This window comes from Akebia trifoliata, chromosome 10, assembly GCF_017979445.1.
Source record: "Akebia trifoliata isolate Shusen 1 chromosome 10, ASM1797944v1, whole genome shotgun sequence".
Lineage (NCBI taxonomy): Eukaryota > Viridiplantae > Streptophyta > Magnoliopsida > Ranunculales > Lardizabalaceae > Akebia > Akebia trifoliata.
This window is the reverse complement of record NC_141384.1, coordinates 21,745,448-21,766,945: the sequence shown is the minus strand read 5'-3', so window position 1 is coordinate 21,766,945 and position 21,498 is coordinate 21,745,448. Positions and strand designations below refer to the sequence as shown.

At 34.4% G+C, this 21,498-nt stretch overlaps 1 protein-coding gene across 1 annotated transcript; it reads right to left on the bottom strand.

Annotated features, from left to right (window-relative positions):
• Positions 1–5,071: 5,071 nt before the first annotated feature.
• Positions 5,072–20,921, bottom strand: DJ1D (Class I glutamine amidotransferase-like superfamily protein). Its single transcript, XM_086456037.1, has 5 exons — positions 20,764–20,921; positions 20,345–20,461; positions 12,907–13,347; positions 8,432–8,794; positions 5,072–5,468 (listed from the first exon to the last, which is right to left on the bottom strand). The coding sequence occupies exons 1-5, from the start codon at positions 20,827–20,829 to the stop codon at positions 5,280–5,282; spliced, it is 1,176 nt and encodes a 391-aa protein (XP_086312163.1). The 5' UTR covers positions 20,830–20,921; the 3' UTR covers positions 5,072–5,279.
• Between the last annotated feature and the right edge of the window lie 577 nt (positions 20,922–21,498).

Below are 21,498 nucleotides of genomic sequence, written 5' to 3'. Positions count from 1 at the left end.
TTGATTTACAAAAAATAGACGGTCCACGATTTTTCAACGTGTAAACATGGGGCTAAACATTTCGGAATGGGCTGATTTTTGGGGAGGATGATCTTCTAATCATAGAGATCATCCTCACCAAAAATCAGCTCATTCCAAAGCTTCTAACCCATGTAGGACAAAAAACGTTTGTTAAAGTGTGTGGTAAAACTTAGGGTGCTGAACATTTCCCATTTCTAACCATTAGTCCAAAAGCATTTAGCAGAAAACCTCTTTTGACTTTAGATGACCTAAATGCCCTCATCTTCCAAATGAGTTAAATAAGGTTTAATGGGCCAACTTTATGTGATCCGAATCTAATTTTAGAATCATGAGCAATTGATTGGCCATGATTCAATAAAAATCAGTTTGAATTCATGGGGAATCAAATGGCCACAAGCTCCCTATCCCCACATTCATAACTTTTCATTGAAAATAGCATAATAGAGATACAAATTTGCAAAACAAGAAAGCTCTTCTTTTCTTCAACAACTATGAGTTCATAATTTTCCATGTACATTGTATTAAAATACTTCTTTTTTCGTTTGTATTAAAATACTTCTTTTCTTCAATAAGTGTGGTATAGAGTTTGAGTGCCTAGGTACCTCAACAATCATTGACAGCCACCTAAACCATTTGATTGCTTCTTATTTTTCACAAGTAGCAACATATGGCACATTGGAAAAGAAAATGGTAATTTTTTATCCTTCCGTGCTAAAGATTCTCTTCATCTTTGGTACCAAAGTGAGAACAACGTTCTTATATCACACTTTTCAGTTATACTTGTATAAAACTAGGTAAAATTGTTGACAATATTGTAGTTGAGACACCATATACAATAAAAAAAGGTTTACTAAATATTTTTTATCCGAAATCCTTTACTTACAATTTTTTTTTTTTTTTTGGCTAGACAAGAGAGATTAGTGGTCAGTAATTAATAGGTGAAGGTGGCATATCAACACCCACACACTTTACAAATTAAACAACTTGGCACCACTTTCTTTCAAATTTGATGTTCTATACATTTTCATAATAGTTATGCTATTAATGAAATTTTACACTTATCAAAACAATAATAATATGTATGCTATTAAGATAGGCAATTTAGGATTTAGAACCATAGCTCAGTTGGTTTGATAGATTGCAAAACAACTTTGAGGTTGTGGGATAGTTGTTGGCCTATCCATGTGTTTAGCGAGGGACTTGTCGCATAATTGGAGTTGGTTTGCACTTAGTGGCCAACTATTCAATGAGTCTCACCTAGGAAATCCCATAATTGGAGTTGGTTTGCACAAGGTTCTAGAGCTTTGGTGGGATAGTTTGGCTCATGTTCCTCAAAATCTCATAAATAATCTTAAAAATAATAGAAAAATGAGAAAAGTATCAAGGTTTTACATGGTCTGGCAAAAATGTCTATATCTGATGGCTCAATTCCACTATAATCAATATTACATGACAGCCCTTAGCTACCATTTCCACATCTTTTTTACAATTGCTTTTACTCCTTTAAATAGAAAATACATTATAATCTTAAAAATGAATCATGATCATTTTCAAATTATAACATTCATCTTTATTATTATCCAAATATATTAATTATTCATATGAAAAAAATCCTTTCTTATTGCGATTTTTTCTTGAACTAGATAGAATATAATCCTGATAATGTCACATGTATGTCTCGGGATACATGTTGATTGATCCGACATGAACGATTCAAATGAAAGTGGATTTTATTCCTCCACGGTAGTCTTATCATTTAAAAAAGAATGCCTTTGTGAAGTGAGAATTTGTAACAAGATTGAAAAAGCAAGTTTTATGCTTTAGGAGAATATCTATAAAATAATACTTGGGTTTGAGGTCTCTCAATAAAATATCTTCATTTTTTCTTATAATATCCTATTTGAAATATTATATATTTATTAAATATTAATAAAATATCTACTTTTAAATCCAATTTTTTTTATTATCCAAAAATTTGGACTAAAATTTTCACTATCTATTGACATGCCTACGAACAATGGGTCTTTGTGTAATGGATATCCAAGTGGAATTGAAGTCTATTTACTCTACTTATTTTGGTACAAAAGCTAGAACTACTAGGAACAAAAATTCTGAGTTGTTTGGCATTTTAAACGACTCAAAGCTAAGTTGATACGAGGCATAATGCCAATGTGTATTTATAATGCCAAAGATTTTAAGTTTCTTTGGTAGTTTAAGTAACACACCCTATAAAATTGGCAATATTAGATTTACCCTTGACCAAAAGTTACTATCCCATTTTATGAATGAATTAATGATTAAAGTTTGATTTTATTCAACTATGGATTACTAATTTAAGTTTTTGAATGGCATTTTGAGTAAAATCAAATTTTCATTATTAATTCATCAGCAAAAAGGGACATCCGCTTTTGACTAATAAGGGGTAAGCCTATTCTTGCATTGTGTTTCTGTGGAGGGTAAACCTAATACATCTAATTTTGTAGGAATGGATTACCAAAATTCTCAATTTCTTGATAAAGAGTCTTTTTCTTTTGTTTTTTTTTTGTTTTTGTTGCAATCAAAGAAGTATTTTAGTGATACCGTTAAAATATTTGAAACTTTTTATTTTTTATAGAGGAGGGGAGGGGGGGTTCAGGTTCGGGTACCTACTTTTAGGGAGCCAATGCATTTTTCTAATCATAGAGATCATCCTCACAAAAATCTGTCCAATCTGAAACTTCTAACCCCATCAAAAGTGGTTTAGAATTGTGAACCGTCAATTTTTTACCGATAATTTGTAAATTACTCTTGATGGATTTAGAAATTTCAGTTTGGGCTGATTTTTTGTGACGGTGATCTCTTCACCATGGAGATCATCCTCACAAAAAATAAGCTCAATCTAAAACTTCTAAGTCATATAGGACAAATTTTGACTCCTAACATTGACTGTCGAGCACCACCATTTGTTTTGGATATCGCAGGATTTTCTCACTCTTTGTGGATGGGACTTGTCCCAAGGATCACGCGTCAGAGTTCATAATTTTTTATTTGAGTGTCTTTTTCACAATTATTTTATGTGCATTTTGGGTATTTCAGGAAAATCTATCTGATACAGAAGTTGGACAAACCAAAAAAATAAAAAAAATCTAAAACACATTCACACTGCTGAGTTCAACACCTTATTGTGGCGTTCAACATTTTATTATTGAGTTCAATAATTTTATCAAATACAACATTTTTTTTTTTATCATTGTTGAGATAAAAATGTTGATCTTACTTTTTTTTGTTATAAATCATCAAAATAAATCGAAAAATACATCTAAATGATCAAAATCAGAATATCATTCTTCATTTGTCAAGGTTAAAAGTCGTCAAAAATAATTGCAATAACCATTGAAAAATCTAAATATGTGAAGAAGATGAGGAAAATGTAGTTTGGATACTCCAAAAAAATTACAAGGAGAGATGGGGTTGAGGGATCATTTAGATATAAAAAGTTTACTAAGAGTATATTTGATTACGAATGGAAAGTGAAAGAGGAAAATGGTTTTTCGTGGAAAATATTATATTTTCCACGGTTTGATTAACATTTTCCTTGGAAACCCATTTTCCACCTTAAACAAAATGTCTAGCACATGAGGGATTTAGATTTCCCACCTTGACCCCCGGGATTTCGAAATCTCGCTTGATTTTCCATATGCTCTCTTTCTTTCTCTCTTCTTCCCCGCTCTCTCTCTCTCTCTCTCTCCCCCCCAGGATCCCTCCATTGTATCCCTCTCATTCTCGGCATCGTAGAAACCCTCATCTCTTTCTCCACTGTTCCCAAAGTAGGAGTGTAACTTGAACCGAATCAAACCGATAGCTTTGGGGTGGTTTGATTGGGCTTGGAACAAGTTACGATTTGATTCTGGGTTACGAAAATGGAGAACCGATAAATTTAGTTCAATTCTCGGATCAAGTTTGTATAGAACCGAACTGAACCCTTATGCATGCAATAAATAAATATATATGTATATAATAATTATTATGAATTATTTTAAGAGTTGGGAAAGATTAATGATATTTTATGGATAAATTAGTGATTTATTGTACAAAATTTTTTTGTTTATTATATATTTGTTTTTTACATTAAAAAATGTTAATTACAATTTATAAAATATTAGCAACCCATAGAACCGAACCGAATTTAGTTCGGTTTGGGTTGCTTTGGTTCCAATGGAATTTGGTTCAGTTCTGATTCTTATTTAGTGGAAGCGACCTATGTCAGTTCAGTTCCAATTTGACCTCAAAGCGAATCAAGTTGCACCCCTAACCAAAATCCTCCATTAGTCTAGGATGGGGCGACTTATGGAAAAAAGAAAAAGGGGTACCTGGTGTTGTGATTTGTGGAGCCTGATAGTACTGGTCAACAATGAGGTACTGTAAATCAAGCCACGCCTTTACCCTAGTCAATGAAAGAAATTTTCCTAATGGTATTTTTGTAATTTCTCTAATATTATGTTAAACCTTAATTAGATTTCCTGATGTATTTATATTTCTCGTTTTTAGTGAAAAGGTTGGAATCGGTGTGAATGATCCGTGGATGTACCTCAATCTAGAGGGAACCATGTAAAATCTCTGTGTTTCTTTGTATAATTACATCTTGTGATTGTTTTTCAATTCGTTTTCTTATTTCGATTGCACCTATTTTCTTAAAACCTGATACTTGGAAAGAGGCCAGGAGACTCACCATAAAGTGGGCCAACGAGGGCGTCAGCCTTGAAGGGTGGGGGTATGTTACAATTCTTAAGACTTAAATTTTCCACTCCATTACCGCCAGGTAATTTTTGGAGCAATGGTTTGGGTCTTAACATTATAAATAATTTTAATGTCTGTAAACATGGTTTTGTTTCAGTTTTCATACAAGTTCACAACCGAAACTGAAGTGTTACAAGAAATTATAAAAATGGATATCGACAGAAGGCTCTAAATAGAGTTGAATTGTAAATTGATTTATGTTTTTTTCTAAGCGGGGAAAGCAAGACTTGAATATTGCAATATGTGAAAGCAACTGAAACTAAGGGTCCAGATCAAATCGAAGTGAATGTGCACATCAAATGATTTCAGTCTGACATTACTCATTCTATTGGAGGGAACCCACCAAATGTAGGTCTTATATACATAGAACAAGAGTACACATCCGCAGTTCTCTCTCGAGTATACTTTATTTTTCGTAGGCATAACAAGCAAAGGAAAGTGAGAAACTAACACACACACACACACACACACACACACACACATTAGAATGATACCTTTATACCGAGCAACGCCATCAGCTGAGAAATGAATTCAGGGTGCCCAGGCCAAGCTGCTCCAGTCACCAAGTTTCCATCAGTAAAGCAACGTTCTATTGGATTCGGCTCTAACCATGTTGCCCCTGACAAGATCACATTGAGCTTCACGGCTGGGTATGCCGTACATTTTCTTCCCTACAACACAATTCCACAGAAATCAGAACATAGTGTCAGCATTAAGGGGGAGAACAGAGAAGAGAGAGGAGAGGGGCAAAGGTCCCTACTCTAAATTACAAATTGTTCAATAGAGAAAGAGCCTGACTTGACTTAGTAAGGAAAAAATGCCTTACAAAGGCTTATCCACTGTCAAAACAAAACCTCGAGATTCATAACAAATCTCGAGGTTTGTTTTGAAGGTAGATTAACCTTAGTAAGACCCTTTTTCCTTACTAAGTTAGTCGGGAAAGTGTTTTTGATAAGAGAAAATTAGTTATTGCTTTAAGGAAGAACTACAAAGTTTGATCGGTGCAGAATTAAGCTCCCGAGGAAACATAGTACGCCTCATCACCAACAACGGACGATGCAGTAGCACACATCAATTGACAAAGACCCTCTTGCATAACCACAGAAACAACTACACCAAATGGACCTTGCAGCAACCTCTCTCACAAAATTATCCAATTTTTTCAAAAAATTCAAAGGAATTCACTAAATAAAGGACTAGCCAATTAAATTGGCAAATCGATAAATTAATGGGTGATACTATCATCTTCAACCTTCATTCTTCTTCTTCTTCATTCAAAATCTCATTAAACATTCTTTTATTCTTCACTTCCAAAACCAAAGCAAGAACATTACTTTTTATTTTTTTCCTAAATTCGTCGTCAACCTCCACAGTAAAATTTTACCCTTCAACCTCAGAATTTTCTTTCATCAACCTTCAAATCTCAAGAACAAGATAGGTGCCGAAGATGATGAATCATTGGAAGAAACCTAAACACATCATTCGTATAATTCCCCAGTAAGTTTCACAACAAATTTCCAAACCTTTCTTGGATTTATCCAAACTGACCCCCCATCCAATAAGTGCCCAATCTGAAGTTGTTTACTATTCCAATGACCCCATCAATTGATTTCTTTCATACAAATGGAAATAATAGTGATGATCAACAAAAAGAGAATAGTTTACAACTCTGATGTTTAGAATCATTCAGATGTAATCATGTAAAATATTAAGAGAATTTGGCCATCAAAAGAAAGAGCCCATTTGATGAAACCCCCAATCAAAGAGCAAAAAAATCCAGTTAAGCACAACATGCCATATTTTCTCCAAGTTTAACTGTGATTTAAAAACAGATTTTTGTGAGCCCCTAAATGAAAACATGAATTTATAACTAAAGTGACTTGATTCTCTCAAATCATTCACCAATAAACATTGTTCTCTAGCTCTCTGTTTGAGAGGTGATGCAACTAACCTAGAATGATGAGTCCAAGATCAGAATTAATTATTAAGATAAAGAAAAATCATTAAAGAAAAGATAATTTTTTCACAAGGAAAATTAATAAGGGCTAAAGAAATTGTTCTAGGCTAATTACAGTTCAACAAGGCTAATCTCTAAAATATGGAAAGAGGGATTTGAATGATTATTTTGTAATTCCACTAAACTATGGTCTCGATGCAATAGCCAATTTGAATTCTATTGATCTTTTCAAGGATTGATTATGTCCAAAGAGTTTTAATTGGCCATTAAGAAGGTTTCCACAATCCCAATTGGCTATATGTTGAAGGAATAAACAAAAGTTCTACAATAAGGGATATGATGTAAACATTCAACAAAAAAACCCAAGATTATAATAATAGTAATTGTGCCTAAAGGGAAACTTCTTGGCTAAGTGTGTAGGGTTAAGATAGATTGGGTATGGTTTAAGGTAGGTAGGTAGATTAGGTATGGGCTAAAGAAAATGGGATTTGGAGTGATGGTTTTATAAAAATTTGGGTTTCAGATGAGATTACACTTATGATTAGACTGCTGCTGTTACCAAGGATGGGTGATGGTTTAGGAAAGGGTCACAGGCCCAGCACTTTAGCCAACAAGGTTTTAGGGCATGAAAATAAGGTCGGACGGGCTAATCTAGGGTGCTGGTATGGTATGGCTGCAATACTATTGCAGCAGAGCTAATTAAGGCGACTTTATGAGTAGTTCAGTTGGGTTTTAAGGTACTTAACTAGATGTTGCTGCTCTGGCCGCAATATAGGCAGTTCAGTCAGGCCTTATGTAGTTCCAAAAAATTATTTAAGAAGAATGTAATCCATTTAGTTTTTCCTTTAAATTATTTATATTTATTTTCCTAAACGATGGACAATCAATTAGTTTAACATGGTACGATGTAAGGATGAATCATTGAAGAAATAACTATTCGAGGCATTTAGGAGGCACGACCTCAAATTGGTCATATGTACTCTATTTCTCTTTTCTTATTTTATTCTAATTAATAATATCTAGGATTGTATCAACTAGTAACATACTGAGGTCACCACTTAACTAGTAACATGTACACTTAGCAAAATTAAGGACAATGTAAACTACTAGTTTCCTAGTTTTTCTTCCGTTAGTAAATTATTTACATTTCTAAGAGGTAGGCAATCAATTTGTATTTATATGAGAGGATGTAACCGTATTAATCATTGAAGAAATGACTATTGACGAATTTCGGAGGCACGACCACCTCAAATCAGTCATATCTTCTCTTTTTTTTCACTTCAATTAATACAAACAGTATCATATCAATGTACAAAGAAAAAAAAAAAAAAAAAAAAGATAGTACAATATGGAAGCAAATAAAAAAGTTCCTCAGAACTTTTGCTTTAAATCTTACCTTGAAAAGAAATTTCCATGTTTTAAAATTCCTTTAAAGAAACCAAAACAGTAGAATTTTCTTATCCAGGAAAACTTTTCCAAGTTTCCATGCAGGCCTTGGAAACTAAAATGGTGGGTCTCAACCAACTCCTGCTGCAGCATAGAAACTGCTTGGTCATTGGTATACCATCCTTTCCTGTCCACCAAATGAGACCCCCCAAGTGCCCATTGCCATCTCTGTAACTCATATATAAACAGAAATTTTAGAGATTTATTATAAATAAATAAAAATTTACCTACCTTGAGAACACCTGCAGCAGATAATATCTGTTGGCCGTGGCAGATGGATGCGACTGGCTTTCCCTTCTCCATGAAGTATTTAACCAAAGCAATCACTTTCTCATCCAATGCAAGATACTCTGGAGCTCTACCACCAGGGATCACGAGTGCATCGTAGCCTGAAGGATCTAACCCTTCAAAGCTTGCAGTCAAGGTGAAATCATGGCCTGGTTTCTCACTATAAGTCTGATCACCTTCAAAATCATGGATAGCCGTTGGGCAGGTATCGCCAGCCACCTTTTTAGGGCAGACTGCATCAACATGGCATTCGAGAGCCTGAAGAGACTGAAATGGAACCATTACCTCGTAATCTTCCATGTAGTCCTGCAAAATTCAATAAAGAAGATAATGATTTGAAGAATTCAACAAAAGTTGAAAATCAGTCTCCATACTCTGAGTTCAACTCATCCAAATAACCAAGAAGATTGACAATCAATTATATTGATCTTATTGCTCCCCACGCACCCACCCCCCACCCCAACACACACACACACACACACACACTCATACACACCATAGACATACACGAGAATTTATATCCTTTTTGACTACCCCATAAACATTTTCGGCCTTCCTTCCACTTTTTATAAGCCTTTAACAAGCACCAAAGTATTCTTTCTCACTATTGTCTCCATTGATCATTGTTGTCCATGTTCAAAACTATACATAAGAACAAAGGAGACATACAAAACTGCACTAACTAATGTGACATAAACATATGAGTCACACTAGGAAAGAGTGATGTAACAAAGATTAATACAAAATAGAGCTACAAGATAACCAATTTGATTTTATGCCAGAAAAATAAACCATCAAGGCACTCTTTCTACGCAGACAATTTATGGAAAACTAATAAAACAGAAAGAATCTGACATGATTCTTATTGACTTAGATAAAGCATAAGACAACTTGCCTAATGAGTTAATTTGGTTCGTATTGGGAAAAAGGAGTTTAACTTGGATACATTGATATAATTAAGGACATGTATGAGAGAGCTATGACACATTTGAGAACAATGGTGCAGACAAAAGAGAGTTCTATGTTACAATGTTATATGGCTTTAAGTCTATATCTATTTGCTCTAATTTAGATGAAGAAACTGCGCTCCTGATTATGAGTGATTCCCTTTGTATGTGTTATTTGCAAATGATGTAGTGTTGTCAAATGATATTAGAGAGGAGTGAACGCAAAACTAGAAGGTTGGAGAGTTGTTTTCTTGTCCAAGGACTTCAAAATAAGTAGAACAAAGACCAAGTATTTATGGTGAAATTTTGATAATGACACCCTTGGATTCCAGTAAAAATTGATGGTCAAGGAATACCCTCTTTTTTTGCTAGGCCACGTAGATGGTCAAGGAATATCCTGATATGATCACTTTCATCCCCTTGGTTCTATTATCCTAGAGAATGGAAAGGTTGAGGAGAATTTACCCATAGAATTAGTATTGTATAATTTAAATGAAGATGTACTTCTAGAGCGCTATGTGACTGATGCATCTCAATCAAATTAAAAGAGAAAAAATTTATTTTAAAAAAAGTAGTAAAACCGGCTATGCTTTATGGTGGGCAATCAAAAAACATATTGTTCATAGATTGAACATCGCAGATATGAGGATGACAAGATGGATGAATGGAAAGACCAAGAAATATTAGACTTAGACCCATAGCTCAGTTGGTTTGACATATTGCAAAGCAACTTTGAGGTCGTGGGTTAAAGTCCAGCTTACCCATTAAAAAAAAAGACCAAGAAAGATCAAGTTAGAAATGGGCGCATTGGAGAAGATGCTAGAAAAGCACCTATAGGTAATAGAATCAAGGAAAGTTGATTTGAGATAATTTACTCATGTACAATGAAGGCCTATTAAGGACCTAATTAAAAGGAATAAACAAGTTAAAGGACCTAAAGAAGCGAATAGAAGATAAAAAAGAACGGGGATAGATGTAGTGAGCAAATATGAGCACACTTTAATTGAATAGGCTACATCCAGTCGACCCCAAATTTTCAGGAAAAGGCTTTGGTGCTGATGATGTTTAAGATTATGCCTAGAAAAAATAATCTTTCATTTCACCCTAGAATTAAACTTCTTTGCTTATAAACGTAAGTTTTATTAAGAAGAGGAAATATACACAGAGAAAGAACACCATCTACGGAGCAGAGTTCAAGCATAACCCTAAAAAAATGTACAACCCTTTGTTTTTTTTTTTTGAAAGGTTCCTTCTAGATCTCCTAAAAATGGAGAAAGGGAGAATCATCCAAGAATACATCCAGCATGAGAGATTGTTCTGGCGAAGTACCAGCAGCAAGGAGTCCCTAACTCAATTTTAGGCGTAATACAACCAACTGCAAAATGAGAAAGGAATGTACCACGAATTGCAACATGATAAAAAATGAAACAATTGGAAAGAATTTTGGACACCCAAACAAACAAAGCTGGAAAATTAGGCTTAGAATGATTGATTATAGTATTGTGTGTGTGTGTGTATCTTACCGGAGAACCAACCATCCTATTCAAGACCCAATTCCTCTTATCCCTGTTGGGCAAAATATTGATAAACCCATCAATGTTATAGAGTGTAAGTTGGTTATTGGTCCAATCTCTCAATTGTTCAAATTCAATGTAATGGTAACAATTATATAATCAACCCTGGGTCAATATGGTGGGAAGTTTGAAGAAGCGTGGAATAATAATAATGTAAAAAAAAAATATGTTAACAACGCATGAAAATGGACTATGAGGATCAATATCCCATGGTAAACAACTATATAAGTTCAAATATAATAGGTAAATGATTATGTAAATGCATAGAGCTTCTGACACATTGATAATCAAGAATTGCTTGTACCAGTAGTATATGTGTCAATAGCTGTATAATCTACACATAGGCAAGTATAGAAGTAACAGCGTTAAAGCAATTAAAAATAGATTGCGTTAGAGAAAACTAAAGAAGGTGTTTCTTTTTCTAAAACCAGGAATGTCATTCAGGAGCTTTTTTTCTTAACAAGCAAGAAAAAAAGAAAAGATGGGATTCAGTATATGAGGGACATACCCCTTAATTACCTTATTCTTAAAGAAGGGATACAAGTTACAACAATTATCTAAACATAACTTAGAAGAAGAATATCAAGAAAAAAAATGGAAACAAAGGAAAAAAAGTTAAATAACTTAATGAAAAAACATAAAAAGCTAAACAATAATAATATTAATATAAGACCTATAGATGTGTGATTCAAATGATCTTTGTAGAAGAAATGTCAAAACCAAAACATGTATTTTACCTTTTCTCTGAAAAGTAAAAGCAAACAACTGTATTGAATACTGAATCCACTCCCAAACACACAAATCAAAGTTGTTTTCTTTATAGATCTAGGCATAAGGTTTAGGTGAAAATATTGGGAACTTTTGAATTTATCTAGATCGAGGTATGATGAAAATAATGGGATTGGCTGCCATTCTTAATAGAGCCCAATCTTTAAACTATTATTTCTTAATTGTGAGACACATGAGGATCTTGGAACCAGTTCTTCATAACCATATGAGATGTCGCACAATCTTTTGAATGGCCAAAGGAACAAGACATTTTTCTGTCCGGAAAAGTCTAATAATCAAATAGTTAGGCTCATCAAGTTGGCCTTGGTCAACATGATCTCATAGGTTGGACACTTTGTAATAGGTCACAACCCCTTCATCCTACATGTATGCTGTGACAATAACTTTGTAGTCAGTAGACTACAAAAATTAGCAGTCATGAAAAATGCTGTATAAAAACCTAGAGACGTGTTCTACAATAAAGCGGGCATGTAGTGTTTATTTACGCACACAAGTTCTAGGGCTTCATGTTCTTCCTTATTTGAGGTATTACTAGAGTTCACCGGCGGGTTAAGAGAGTAACAGCGGAAAAATAATAAAGTTGGAGGGGTCAATTAAAAATATTTGAGGTTAAGGGGGTAAAAGAGGAAAAATAGTCAACTTGGAGAGGTACTATTAAGAAAGGAGGAAAGATAATAAAGTGGGTTAAAAGGGGTAAAAGAGGAAAGATAGTCAAGTTAGAGGGGAACTATTGAAAAAAGGGGGTAAGAGAGGAAAGATAATAAAATTAGAGGAATATTATTGAAAAAAGGGGAGAGGCGGAGAGGAAAGACAATAAAATTAAAGCGGGTGAACAAGAAAGGCATAAAGTGGGATAGGAGTGGAGTAGCTGGTTGGAACGTTTATCCCCACAAAATTGTAGCAACAGTGGTACCCACCGTTGTGTTTTATTATATAGATTTATTTAATGTTGAACAAGTAATTAACTGTTTCATACTCCTCTTTAAAAATTTATGAGAGGTTATATATTTGAAACTGTCCGAAGAAAATGAGGCTCCATTTTCAGAAAAAAATTTCCTGGTTTAGGTATTTCAATACTTGAAACTTTACAAACAACTTCAAAACTCACCCCACAAAGAAACAAAATCTTCTTATTCGAGCCACTTATTGTGCCTCCAAGTGCCTTCACAAAAAGCCGAATAAACTTGGGATGGCCTTCATACGTTGCTCCAGTTATAAGATTACCATCTGCTACACATGCCTCCATGGTCTCAGGTTCGACCCAATGAGAACCAGCAGCAACAAGTACAGGCTTCACAGGAGGGTATGCCGTGCACCTCCGACCTTTGACCGAGCCCGCAGCAGCCAAGATCAATTGTCCATGACAAACGGAGGCAATTGGCTTGCCAGAGTCGGAGAATTTACTCACTAAGTCTAGAACAGATCCATTCATGGCAAGATACTCTGGGGCCCGTCCTCCTGGGATAATCAACCCATCATATTTGCTAGCATCAATCTCCTCAAATGTTGCATTAATTGTGAAATTATGGCCCCGTGATTCAGAATAAGTCTGCAACCATGAAAATAAATCAAAACAGAGAAGAAAAAAAATGTCATTTTTTGCTACTCTTTTACTAAACTGCATAGATGCATTCCATCTAGGAATTACGGTTCTCATATGGTACCCATATTCCATATAGATGGACTATAATGGCATATCGTACAAGCAGGGCATATGAAGGGGTGGCCCACCACTCAAATAAACCAACCTAGGAAATCTCCAAAGATGATCAACCCAATTAATGATCATAACCATCTAATTTATACTCGTTCTCTGGAAAGTTTGCCATATTTTCTGGCAGTCCAAAAGAATGTGATAAACTAATCATTAAGAAATTAAGATCATCCAACCAGGCCAATTTGTTTGTTTAAGAGATTGCTCGGGGCAGTGAATGGTGGTCCCAACATCACGCATACACATGACAATCTATGCCATGGGTATACCTTACGGTCATTCATTGGTTCCTTTGATGTTCTCTTCTATGATTACATATTTTTTACAAGGAATATCATCAATGCCTTGTCCAAAAAATGTGGGGTCCACTACAAATTAATTTTAGGTCTAGTTTTCTTCTGCAAAAAAAATAAATAAATAAATAAAATCAACTGAGTTATTTATCGTATGAGAATATTTTCTGGTGAGATACTAGATGCTTTTGGTATATCTTAAAGAGCCTTATTTGAACTGACCGACATTGTACTTAAAGACATTCTAAAGATAGAAAGAACTTTAACAACTGTATTTGGTTGAATATCCTAATTTAGGAAGGGACATAAATGGAACAATTTTGGAGAAAAGCTGGCCGGCACAAAAGATAGGCAATGAGGAGATACCAAATCTCAGCAATAAGAAATCCTGCTAATCAGATTAAGATGTTAAGTTAGACAAAAAATTGAAAACCCAAGAGACTATAGAAGAGGAAAATGGATCCCGTCTGATATAGGAAAGGTTATATAAAAAAAAATTATGGAGTGCTAAAGGGACAAACATTTGTCTTTATTTCAAAGGAGCATAACTTTGCAATCAGACTGATTATACTATTTACCAATTCAGAAAATTAAGGAAAAGAGCTACAAAGTTCTCTCTAACACGAAGCTCAAGAAAAGGTTGTTTTGGAGGTCAATTTCAGTCCGAGTGTTAGATTTCTATTTTTATTTTTTGGCATTTTTAGCCAGTTTTATGATATTTGAGTCCTAATTTGTTTTAGATGGTCATTATCGAGTATTCTAAGGTTAGTATAAAAATTTTAGTCAAATTAATTTTTTTTATCATTTTTGGAAAGTTCACCATTTTGCTAAGTTTGACTATTTTTGATAGTAAGTTTGTAATTGAAGGCATCTTCATTGACCTAAATTTCCTCATGCCAACTTGGGTTCTTTGTCTTTTGGATAATTCAATGTGAGATATTCCAAATTCTAATTAACCAATCATTCGCTTGGCTCTATCAGTTAAAAATATAAGTGGACATACATCATGTTTGACTTCGATATTCTTGGGCTCATCCAAAGGCTAATAAAATAAAGTTCTAAATGATAATAAAAGTATAAAAGCAATTACACTCAGAAGACTGCTATAAATGCATGATGTGAGTGCATTAGTTGGAAAAAGGAAAATGAGAGACAGGGAGGGACCCAAATTGATTACATCCCAATCATCCAAAATGAAAATTTTTATATGTACTTAATCCAGTCTCATTTACTTCAATTAATGTTAAATTTTTATAGGAATCTAATAGATAAGCACACGATTTCCATAAACTCCTAAATCATAGGAGTTGACTTAGTCCACCCTAGATACTATATTTTGTATTACAACTCCAATCATATCTTTTATAGCTACTCCGTGGAATCTCTCCAGAGAGATCTCTATATACTTGGATCTTGGCTTTCGAAGAAACCTCAATGATTGGGAGGTTGATGGGATTGCTTCTTTGCTAGAGATTTTCGAGGGGGTTCAGTTGAGGAGTAGTATGGAGGATGGGAAAGTTTAGGTGGGAAGAAAGGATGGGCTGTTCTCAGTGAAGTCTTTTTATATGTCTTTGGTGTAGCAACAAGGTCATTCTTTCCCAGTTATGTCAGTGTGGGGTCCAAAGGTTCCTTCGAAGGTTGCCGTCTTCATGCCGTTGGCAACTTGGCTAGGATTCTACTAACGATGTACACCTTATTAGGAAACGAGAAACGCTGGTGCCCAATTGTTGTCCCATGTGCTTGCGGTGTGAGGATTCGACAAATAATCTATTGATCCATTGTCCTTTTGTGAGCCGGATTTGGGAGCATTTAACTGGTTTGGTGGGGTGCTTGTTGGGGTCAATGCAAAGTGTTTTCAAGCTAGAGCTGCTTGGGAAAACTCCTCCATGGTTTGCAAGAGAATAATGTGGAGTGTTACCCACTTCGCTATTTTGTTGGGGTCCGGAAGGAGCATAACCATCGAATTTTTGAAAGAAAGGCTGAACCATCGAGGATGCGATCCTGTTGGTGTTGGGTCATCTTCTTTTTTTTTTTTTTCTTCTGTACAGTCTTTAGGGAGCTTAAAGGGATCTTATTTGAAAATTTTGTGGTTCAATAGGATCAAATTTATTGTATTTTGGATTCTTAGTATCTTTGTTTTGGTAAAGTTCTGTTGATAGGTTGTGTCTTTTGCTTATACTTTCTCAGCTGGTCATCTCAGCCTCCGTTCCTTCTAATGAATTCATCTTTATGCGTATAAAAAATCATGTATAACATCCCCCTCAAAACTCTCAAAAGAGATCATAATATTGTATAAAAACACCATTATGTAATTCCTTATAAATTAGTGATCATCAACTAATTCTCAGTATGAGGAAGAAGGCTTTTATAACAGGTTTTTTTCATGGTATCAAAGCAAATAGTTTTTGCATTGTAAACTCATGCGCCCATTACCCCACTAAACTTCTGCTTTATTTATTTTGCAGTCATGGACTTCACCCCCAATCTTCAAAATTTTACCAAATCCTTCTAACCTTGTAACAACATCTCTGTTAATCTTTTATTGAAACAACAATTCATTCTCTCCCCCCCCCCCCCCCCCCCCTCTCTCACTGGTTATAATCTTACTGGCTATCTTGATGGTTCAATTCCTTTCCCTTCTGATCTCATGGCCTATCATCAATAAAATCCAATCGATCATCTTCTTATGTCATGATTGTTTCCCTCAATGATTGCTTGTGTACTCTAAAGGTCGTTGGCTGGTCTAGTGCCAAAGATGTATGCGCTACCGCAAATCACAGATAATACAGATAAAAATATGAAGAAAGGGGACAAGAGAAAACCATGGGGTCCTCCTTGCATTTTCATGCAATTTTTATTGATTTTTGGTCGATTCTCAAATGGAAATACAATGAATATTTATAGAGAAATTTGGTTATAAAAAAAAAAAAAAACATATTTATAGAGAAATTCATTAACTAATGTATATATGAAATATTCACCACAATTCAAATCAAATCCCCAATCGTAGTCCTAATACTTATCTTGAGCAACTGATCCTACAATTTTGTAACCCACCCTATCATATTATTGTACCTTGATGATGAGGGTGGATAGGGATGTGGCCTCTTCATCATTGATAGAATCGTTGTCCTCGGGATGAATTGCTTCTTCCCTGACATAAGTTCTTATATGGGTGAGTCTCAAAGCTCAACTCTCTAACAACCCCATGAAGCAATGGTTTAAAAATCGAACCAACGGTGGTCCGACCAACTGAGTGGGGGAAGGTTTTGTATAAAAGTTGGTCCCATTCAAAGGGTCAAGCTGACTTTTATAAAAAAAGCCGGTCCCATTGAAATAGAACAAGGCGTTACTAAAGAAGAAGATTTTATCTTCTTCAACATTCAAAGCTCATTAACAAGATAGAGATTTTAGAGAGGTTGAAGATGTTGGATTTTGGGAAGAAACTCAAAAACATCATTTGCATCCGCAAAATTTTTCCCATTTTTTTTTATACGAAAGTTTCCCTAATTTATGTATCATTTTGTTATTAAAGGTTCTTCAAATTGTACTTGCTTTTCCAAGATTTAATCACAAATTTTCAAAATTTTGTATTTTAAGACGGTTCACTATGTTCATCCATTGAACCACCAATTCTGTAGAAAGCAATGGCTATTAATAGCATAGTAACCAAGTTGTCCCTAACCTCCCATAAACCCTAGTTTTGGAGTCCCAACTCCTTACCTAACACCCATACCTCAATTTTCACTCAAAAAACACCTAGAAGCCCTTCAAAAATACCCCCAAAATCCATAAATAAATCCAAAGAATCCAGATCTAAGGAAGGGATATCTCGCCTCGAAGATCAGAAATCAGATTCGGAGACAGATTGAAGTAAGGAATACTGAATAAGGAGTTACTCTGTCAGATCTGAGGGAACGATAAAGTTGTCTTCGAAAAGGTATAATTTCTTAATGTTTTTATCTAGGTTTTTTTTAGCAATGTAATTTATTTGGGAAATTAGTAGAGATCGGCTTTGACCGGGCGAGGTTGGTGCCTAACACCTTCCAACCCCGTAACGTGATCCCCGGACCCTTTTTTCTTTTGTAAATTAGTAATTTTTATCTTTTTTAGAGTCAGTTTGGTTCCTAGACCGTAATAACTAGGTGGCGACTCCCAAACCTCAAGGGTCAAAAGCGGATCCGCGCACCCCGCGGATCGAGGGCACTTTCAGTGGCGACTCCACTGGGGACTATTGAGGATCAAACTTGAAAAGCCCCAAGTATGGGAATATTGCCAAATAGACCTAGTTTTTATTTTATTTCGTTTAATTGTTTATTTATTCTTTTATTTTAGATTTCATTATTTTTGTTGTTTTGAACTCATTTTATTGGATTTTGAGTATATTATTTTTGGAATATTATTTTCTATGGTGCAATCAAGGTCACAATTGGTGATCCATAATAATTTTGAATTTCCAGAAATTGGGGATGGAATAATGATTGTTGAAGACAAGGAGCTATGAATTGTTTTTTCTATAAAAAAAAATGTTTTAATGTTACTGTGCGTGGTGTGCAAAAAATAAAAATAAAAAAATTATTTTTATTTTGAATCTACACATGATAAAGGCATCAAAGAAAAGAGAAAAAAAGAATTTTTTTTATTTTTTTTAGTTTTATGTTGCTGTTAGTAAAAAAAAATCCTGTTGTGCGCCATGAGAAGGATTAAAAAAAAATTCGAAAAAAAAAACACAGCACTTTCAACGTGGTGTGCCCATGGTTTTTAAACTCGTCCGAGACCGAGACGTATCGCCCGAGTTAACTCGGTATCAGAGCTGAACGAGACCAACTCACAAAGTGATTTTTTTGACCGAGTTTTACAACTCATGTACAAATTTTCGAGTTATCTCGTGAGACGTCTCAAACGTATCGGAAAACTCGTCCGAGATGACTCGGTATCGGAGCTGAACGAGACGAGACGCGATACCGAGTTTAAAAACCATGGGTGTGCCAGTAGTAAAATTGTTTTTATTAGGTTTTTTTTATTTATAATTTCCCCATAAGATAACCATTTAATGGCTGAAAACAGTAAAGCATATATTACATAAAGGGTGATTTAGACATGCTCCTCCATGTTATGGTAATACATTACATTAGAAATACCCAGGCCCTATTCGTTTGAATTTCAGAAGCCAACTTTTTTTTTTTTTTTTCTTTTTTTACCTTCAAGCCAAAAAAACCAGATAAATGATGTTCGTTTGGGCTTTTTTGGCTCTCGCTAATTTCAATTGAAGTCCAAAAGTAACTCTTAAAAAAAGTCGTAAAGGAAGGACTTCTTCAAATGGCTTTTGCGGGAAGCCAAAAACGTAAAACGACTCAAGTATAGTTACTAAAATACCCTTTATTTTTAATCAAATTTTCAACCAAACTTAACCTTAAAAAATGAAATGAGATTACTAAAATACCCTTCATCTTTACCAAAATGTCTTTCATCTTCCAAAATACCCTTCATTTTTACCAAAATACCATTCACCTTTAATCAAATTTTCAACCAAACTTAACCTTAAAAAACAAATGGAGATTACCAAAATACCTTTCATCTTTACCAAAATACCTTTCATCTTCCAAAATACTCTTCATCTTTAAAAAAAATTTCAACTAAACCTAACCTTAAAAAACAAAAGAGAATTACCAAAATACCCTTCATCTTTACTACCAAGACCAAAAATAATTCATCATCACTATTTTATTACCAAAATACTCTTCATCTTTATGTGGATGTTGGATTGTGTATTATGCAGGTATTTTCTTTATCAAGAAAATTTCATATATTCATTTTTAAGAGGAGATACTGCCGACATTTCGATAGAATTATAAAATTTATAAATTTATTTAAATTAAAAATAATTATTCTTATAATTTTTTAATATAAATTTATTATATTTATATATTCTAATCATTTTTTGTGCATTCTAAGTGCATTATCAACATTAAGGTTATTCTGGTCATTTTACCAAAATCCAACAATAAAAAACTAGCAAACAAATATCAATTTCTGGCTTATGTGCTTCTGTAACGAACAAGCTTCTACTAGATGTGAATTTTCAAGCTCTGGGCTTCTGTTTCTTTCAAAATTTAACTTTTAAAATTAGAGTTGACTTTTGTAAAGAACAAACCCTCAGTGTTCTATCCCTTGACCTTGGTATTCTCTCAAAGACTAATGCAAATAACCTAAAGCTCCAAAACCAGTCTCCAAATCAAAGTTTGTTAAACCCCCATCTTCAACCTTCAAACCTCAAGAACAAGATATGATTATTCTTGGAGAAGTAAAATTAATGGTTAATAGCTTGAAGTTAGGAAAAATTAAAATCAGCTAGAGCGAATGAAGAAAAGGGCATTTATGTCATTTTACTTTAGTCTCTTAGACAAAACGTAAGTCAAGGAGCATATCATCAGTTTGGAAACAGAAACACAGGGCAGGGATATCATTCTCTATTCTCTGAGATTTACCAAAAAAAAATGGATAAATAACCCTATATTTATTACTAAAAAGGTAGAAACCTGATGGCCGGCACTCTGATGCACAGCAGTTCGACAGATCTCGCCAGCTTTCTTCCCAGGGCAAACCGTATCTACGGAGATTCCATAAGCTTGCAGTGCTTGAAAGGGTACCATTACCTACAACACCCCCATTCCATATTTTAGTTCAACCCCCCTCCCCACTTTAATATCAATAAATGATTAGAATTTTTTTTATTTTATATATAAAACTATTTGACTAAATGGTTTTAATTCAGAAAACGAAACTTTTAGCTTTTTTTTCTTTTTCGAAATTAAATAAAAATAAATAGTGCGTTGAAATGGGAATTTCTCAAATTTCAAGGCATGTTTTTGGTAAATTAGATTTAAAGAAGTTAGTGAGATTAATTATTAATTTTTTTTTTAAAAATTAACTATTTGTGGATGTAAATCTAAAGTACCTCGTAGTCTTCCATGTAATCTCCGCAGAGTATTAGAACGGTTTTATGAGCTTTTGAGCTCTCCATTTTGACTTTTTGAGTAAGTGGTGGGAGAGATGGTCGTGTTATCAGATGAGATGAGGGCTAAGCTCAACTGAAGAGGAAGAGGACGGACGTTTATATTGAAGAAGATTATTCCAGTATCCAACGTCGTCGGACAAACAATTGTTCACAACCAATAAAATTTAACCACGCAAACAATTTTGCGCACTTTTGAGTGGCACGAGCATCTAGAAACGCCATTGTGACGTTATTGCAAGTGAAACTACTCTCCTTGCAAAGGAGAAAAAATGATAAATACGTGTCAGTCTTGCATTTACATGATATATTCCTTAAAAGATACGTGTCATGTAACTGAAATGATGTTACGTAACAGCCCTTAGAAGAGGATGATAAAACAACGAAAGGGAGTCCACCTATTTTTCAAGATTGAGAAACAAAAAAGACAATGTGAAAGCAGAGTTGGGTTATTTTGAGGGAATCGTACAAATGAATTTGTATTGTGAATTATACTTTCAAAGGCGTTGTTTGTTACCGCTTCAAAACGCAAATTTTACTGCGTTTGCGATTTGAATCTGCGTTTGCATTTAAATTTCCGTTTGTTAAAATCCAGCGTTAGAAAAGTGCATTTTGAAACGTAAATGTGAGAAGTGCAAATTAGGCACTTTTTTTATCGCGTTTGCGGGGGAATATATG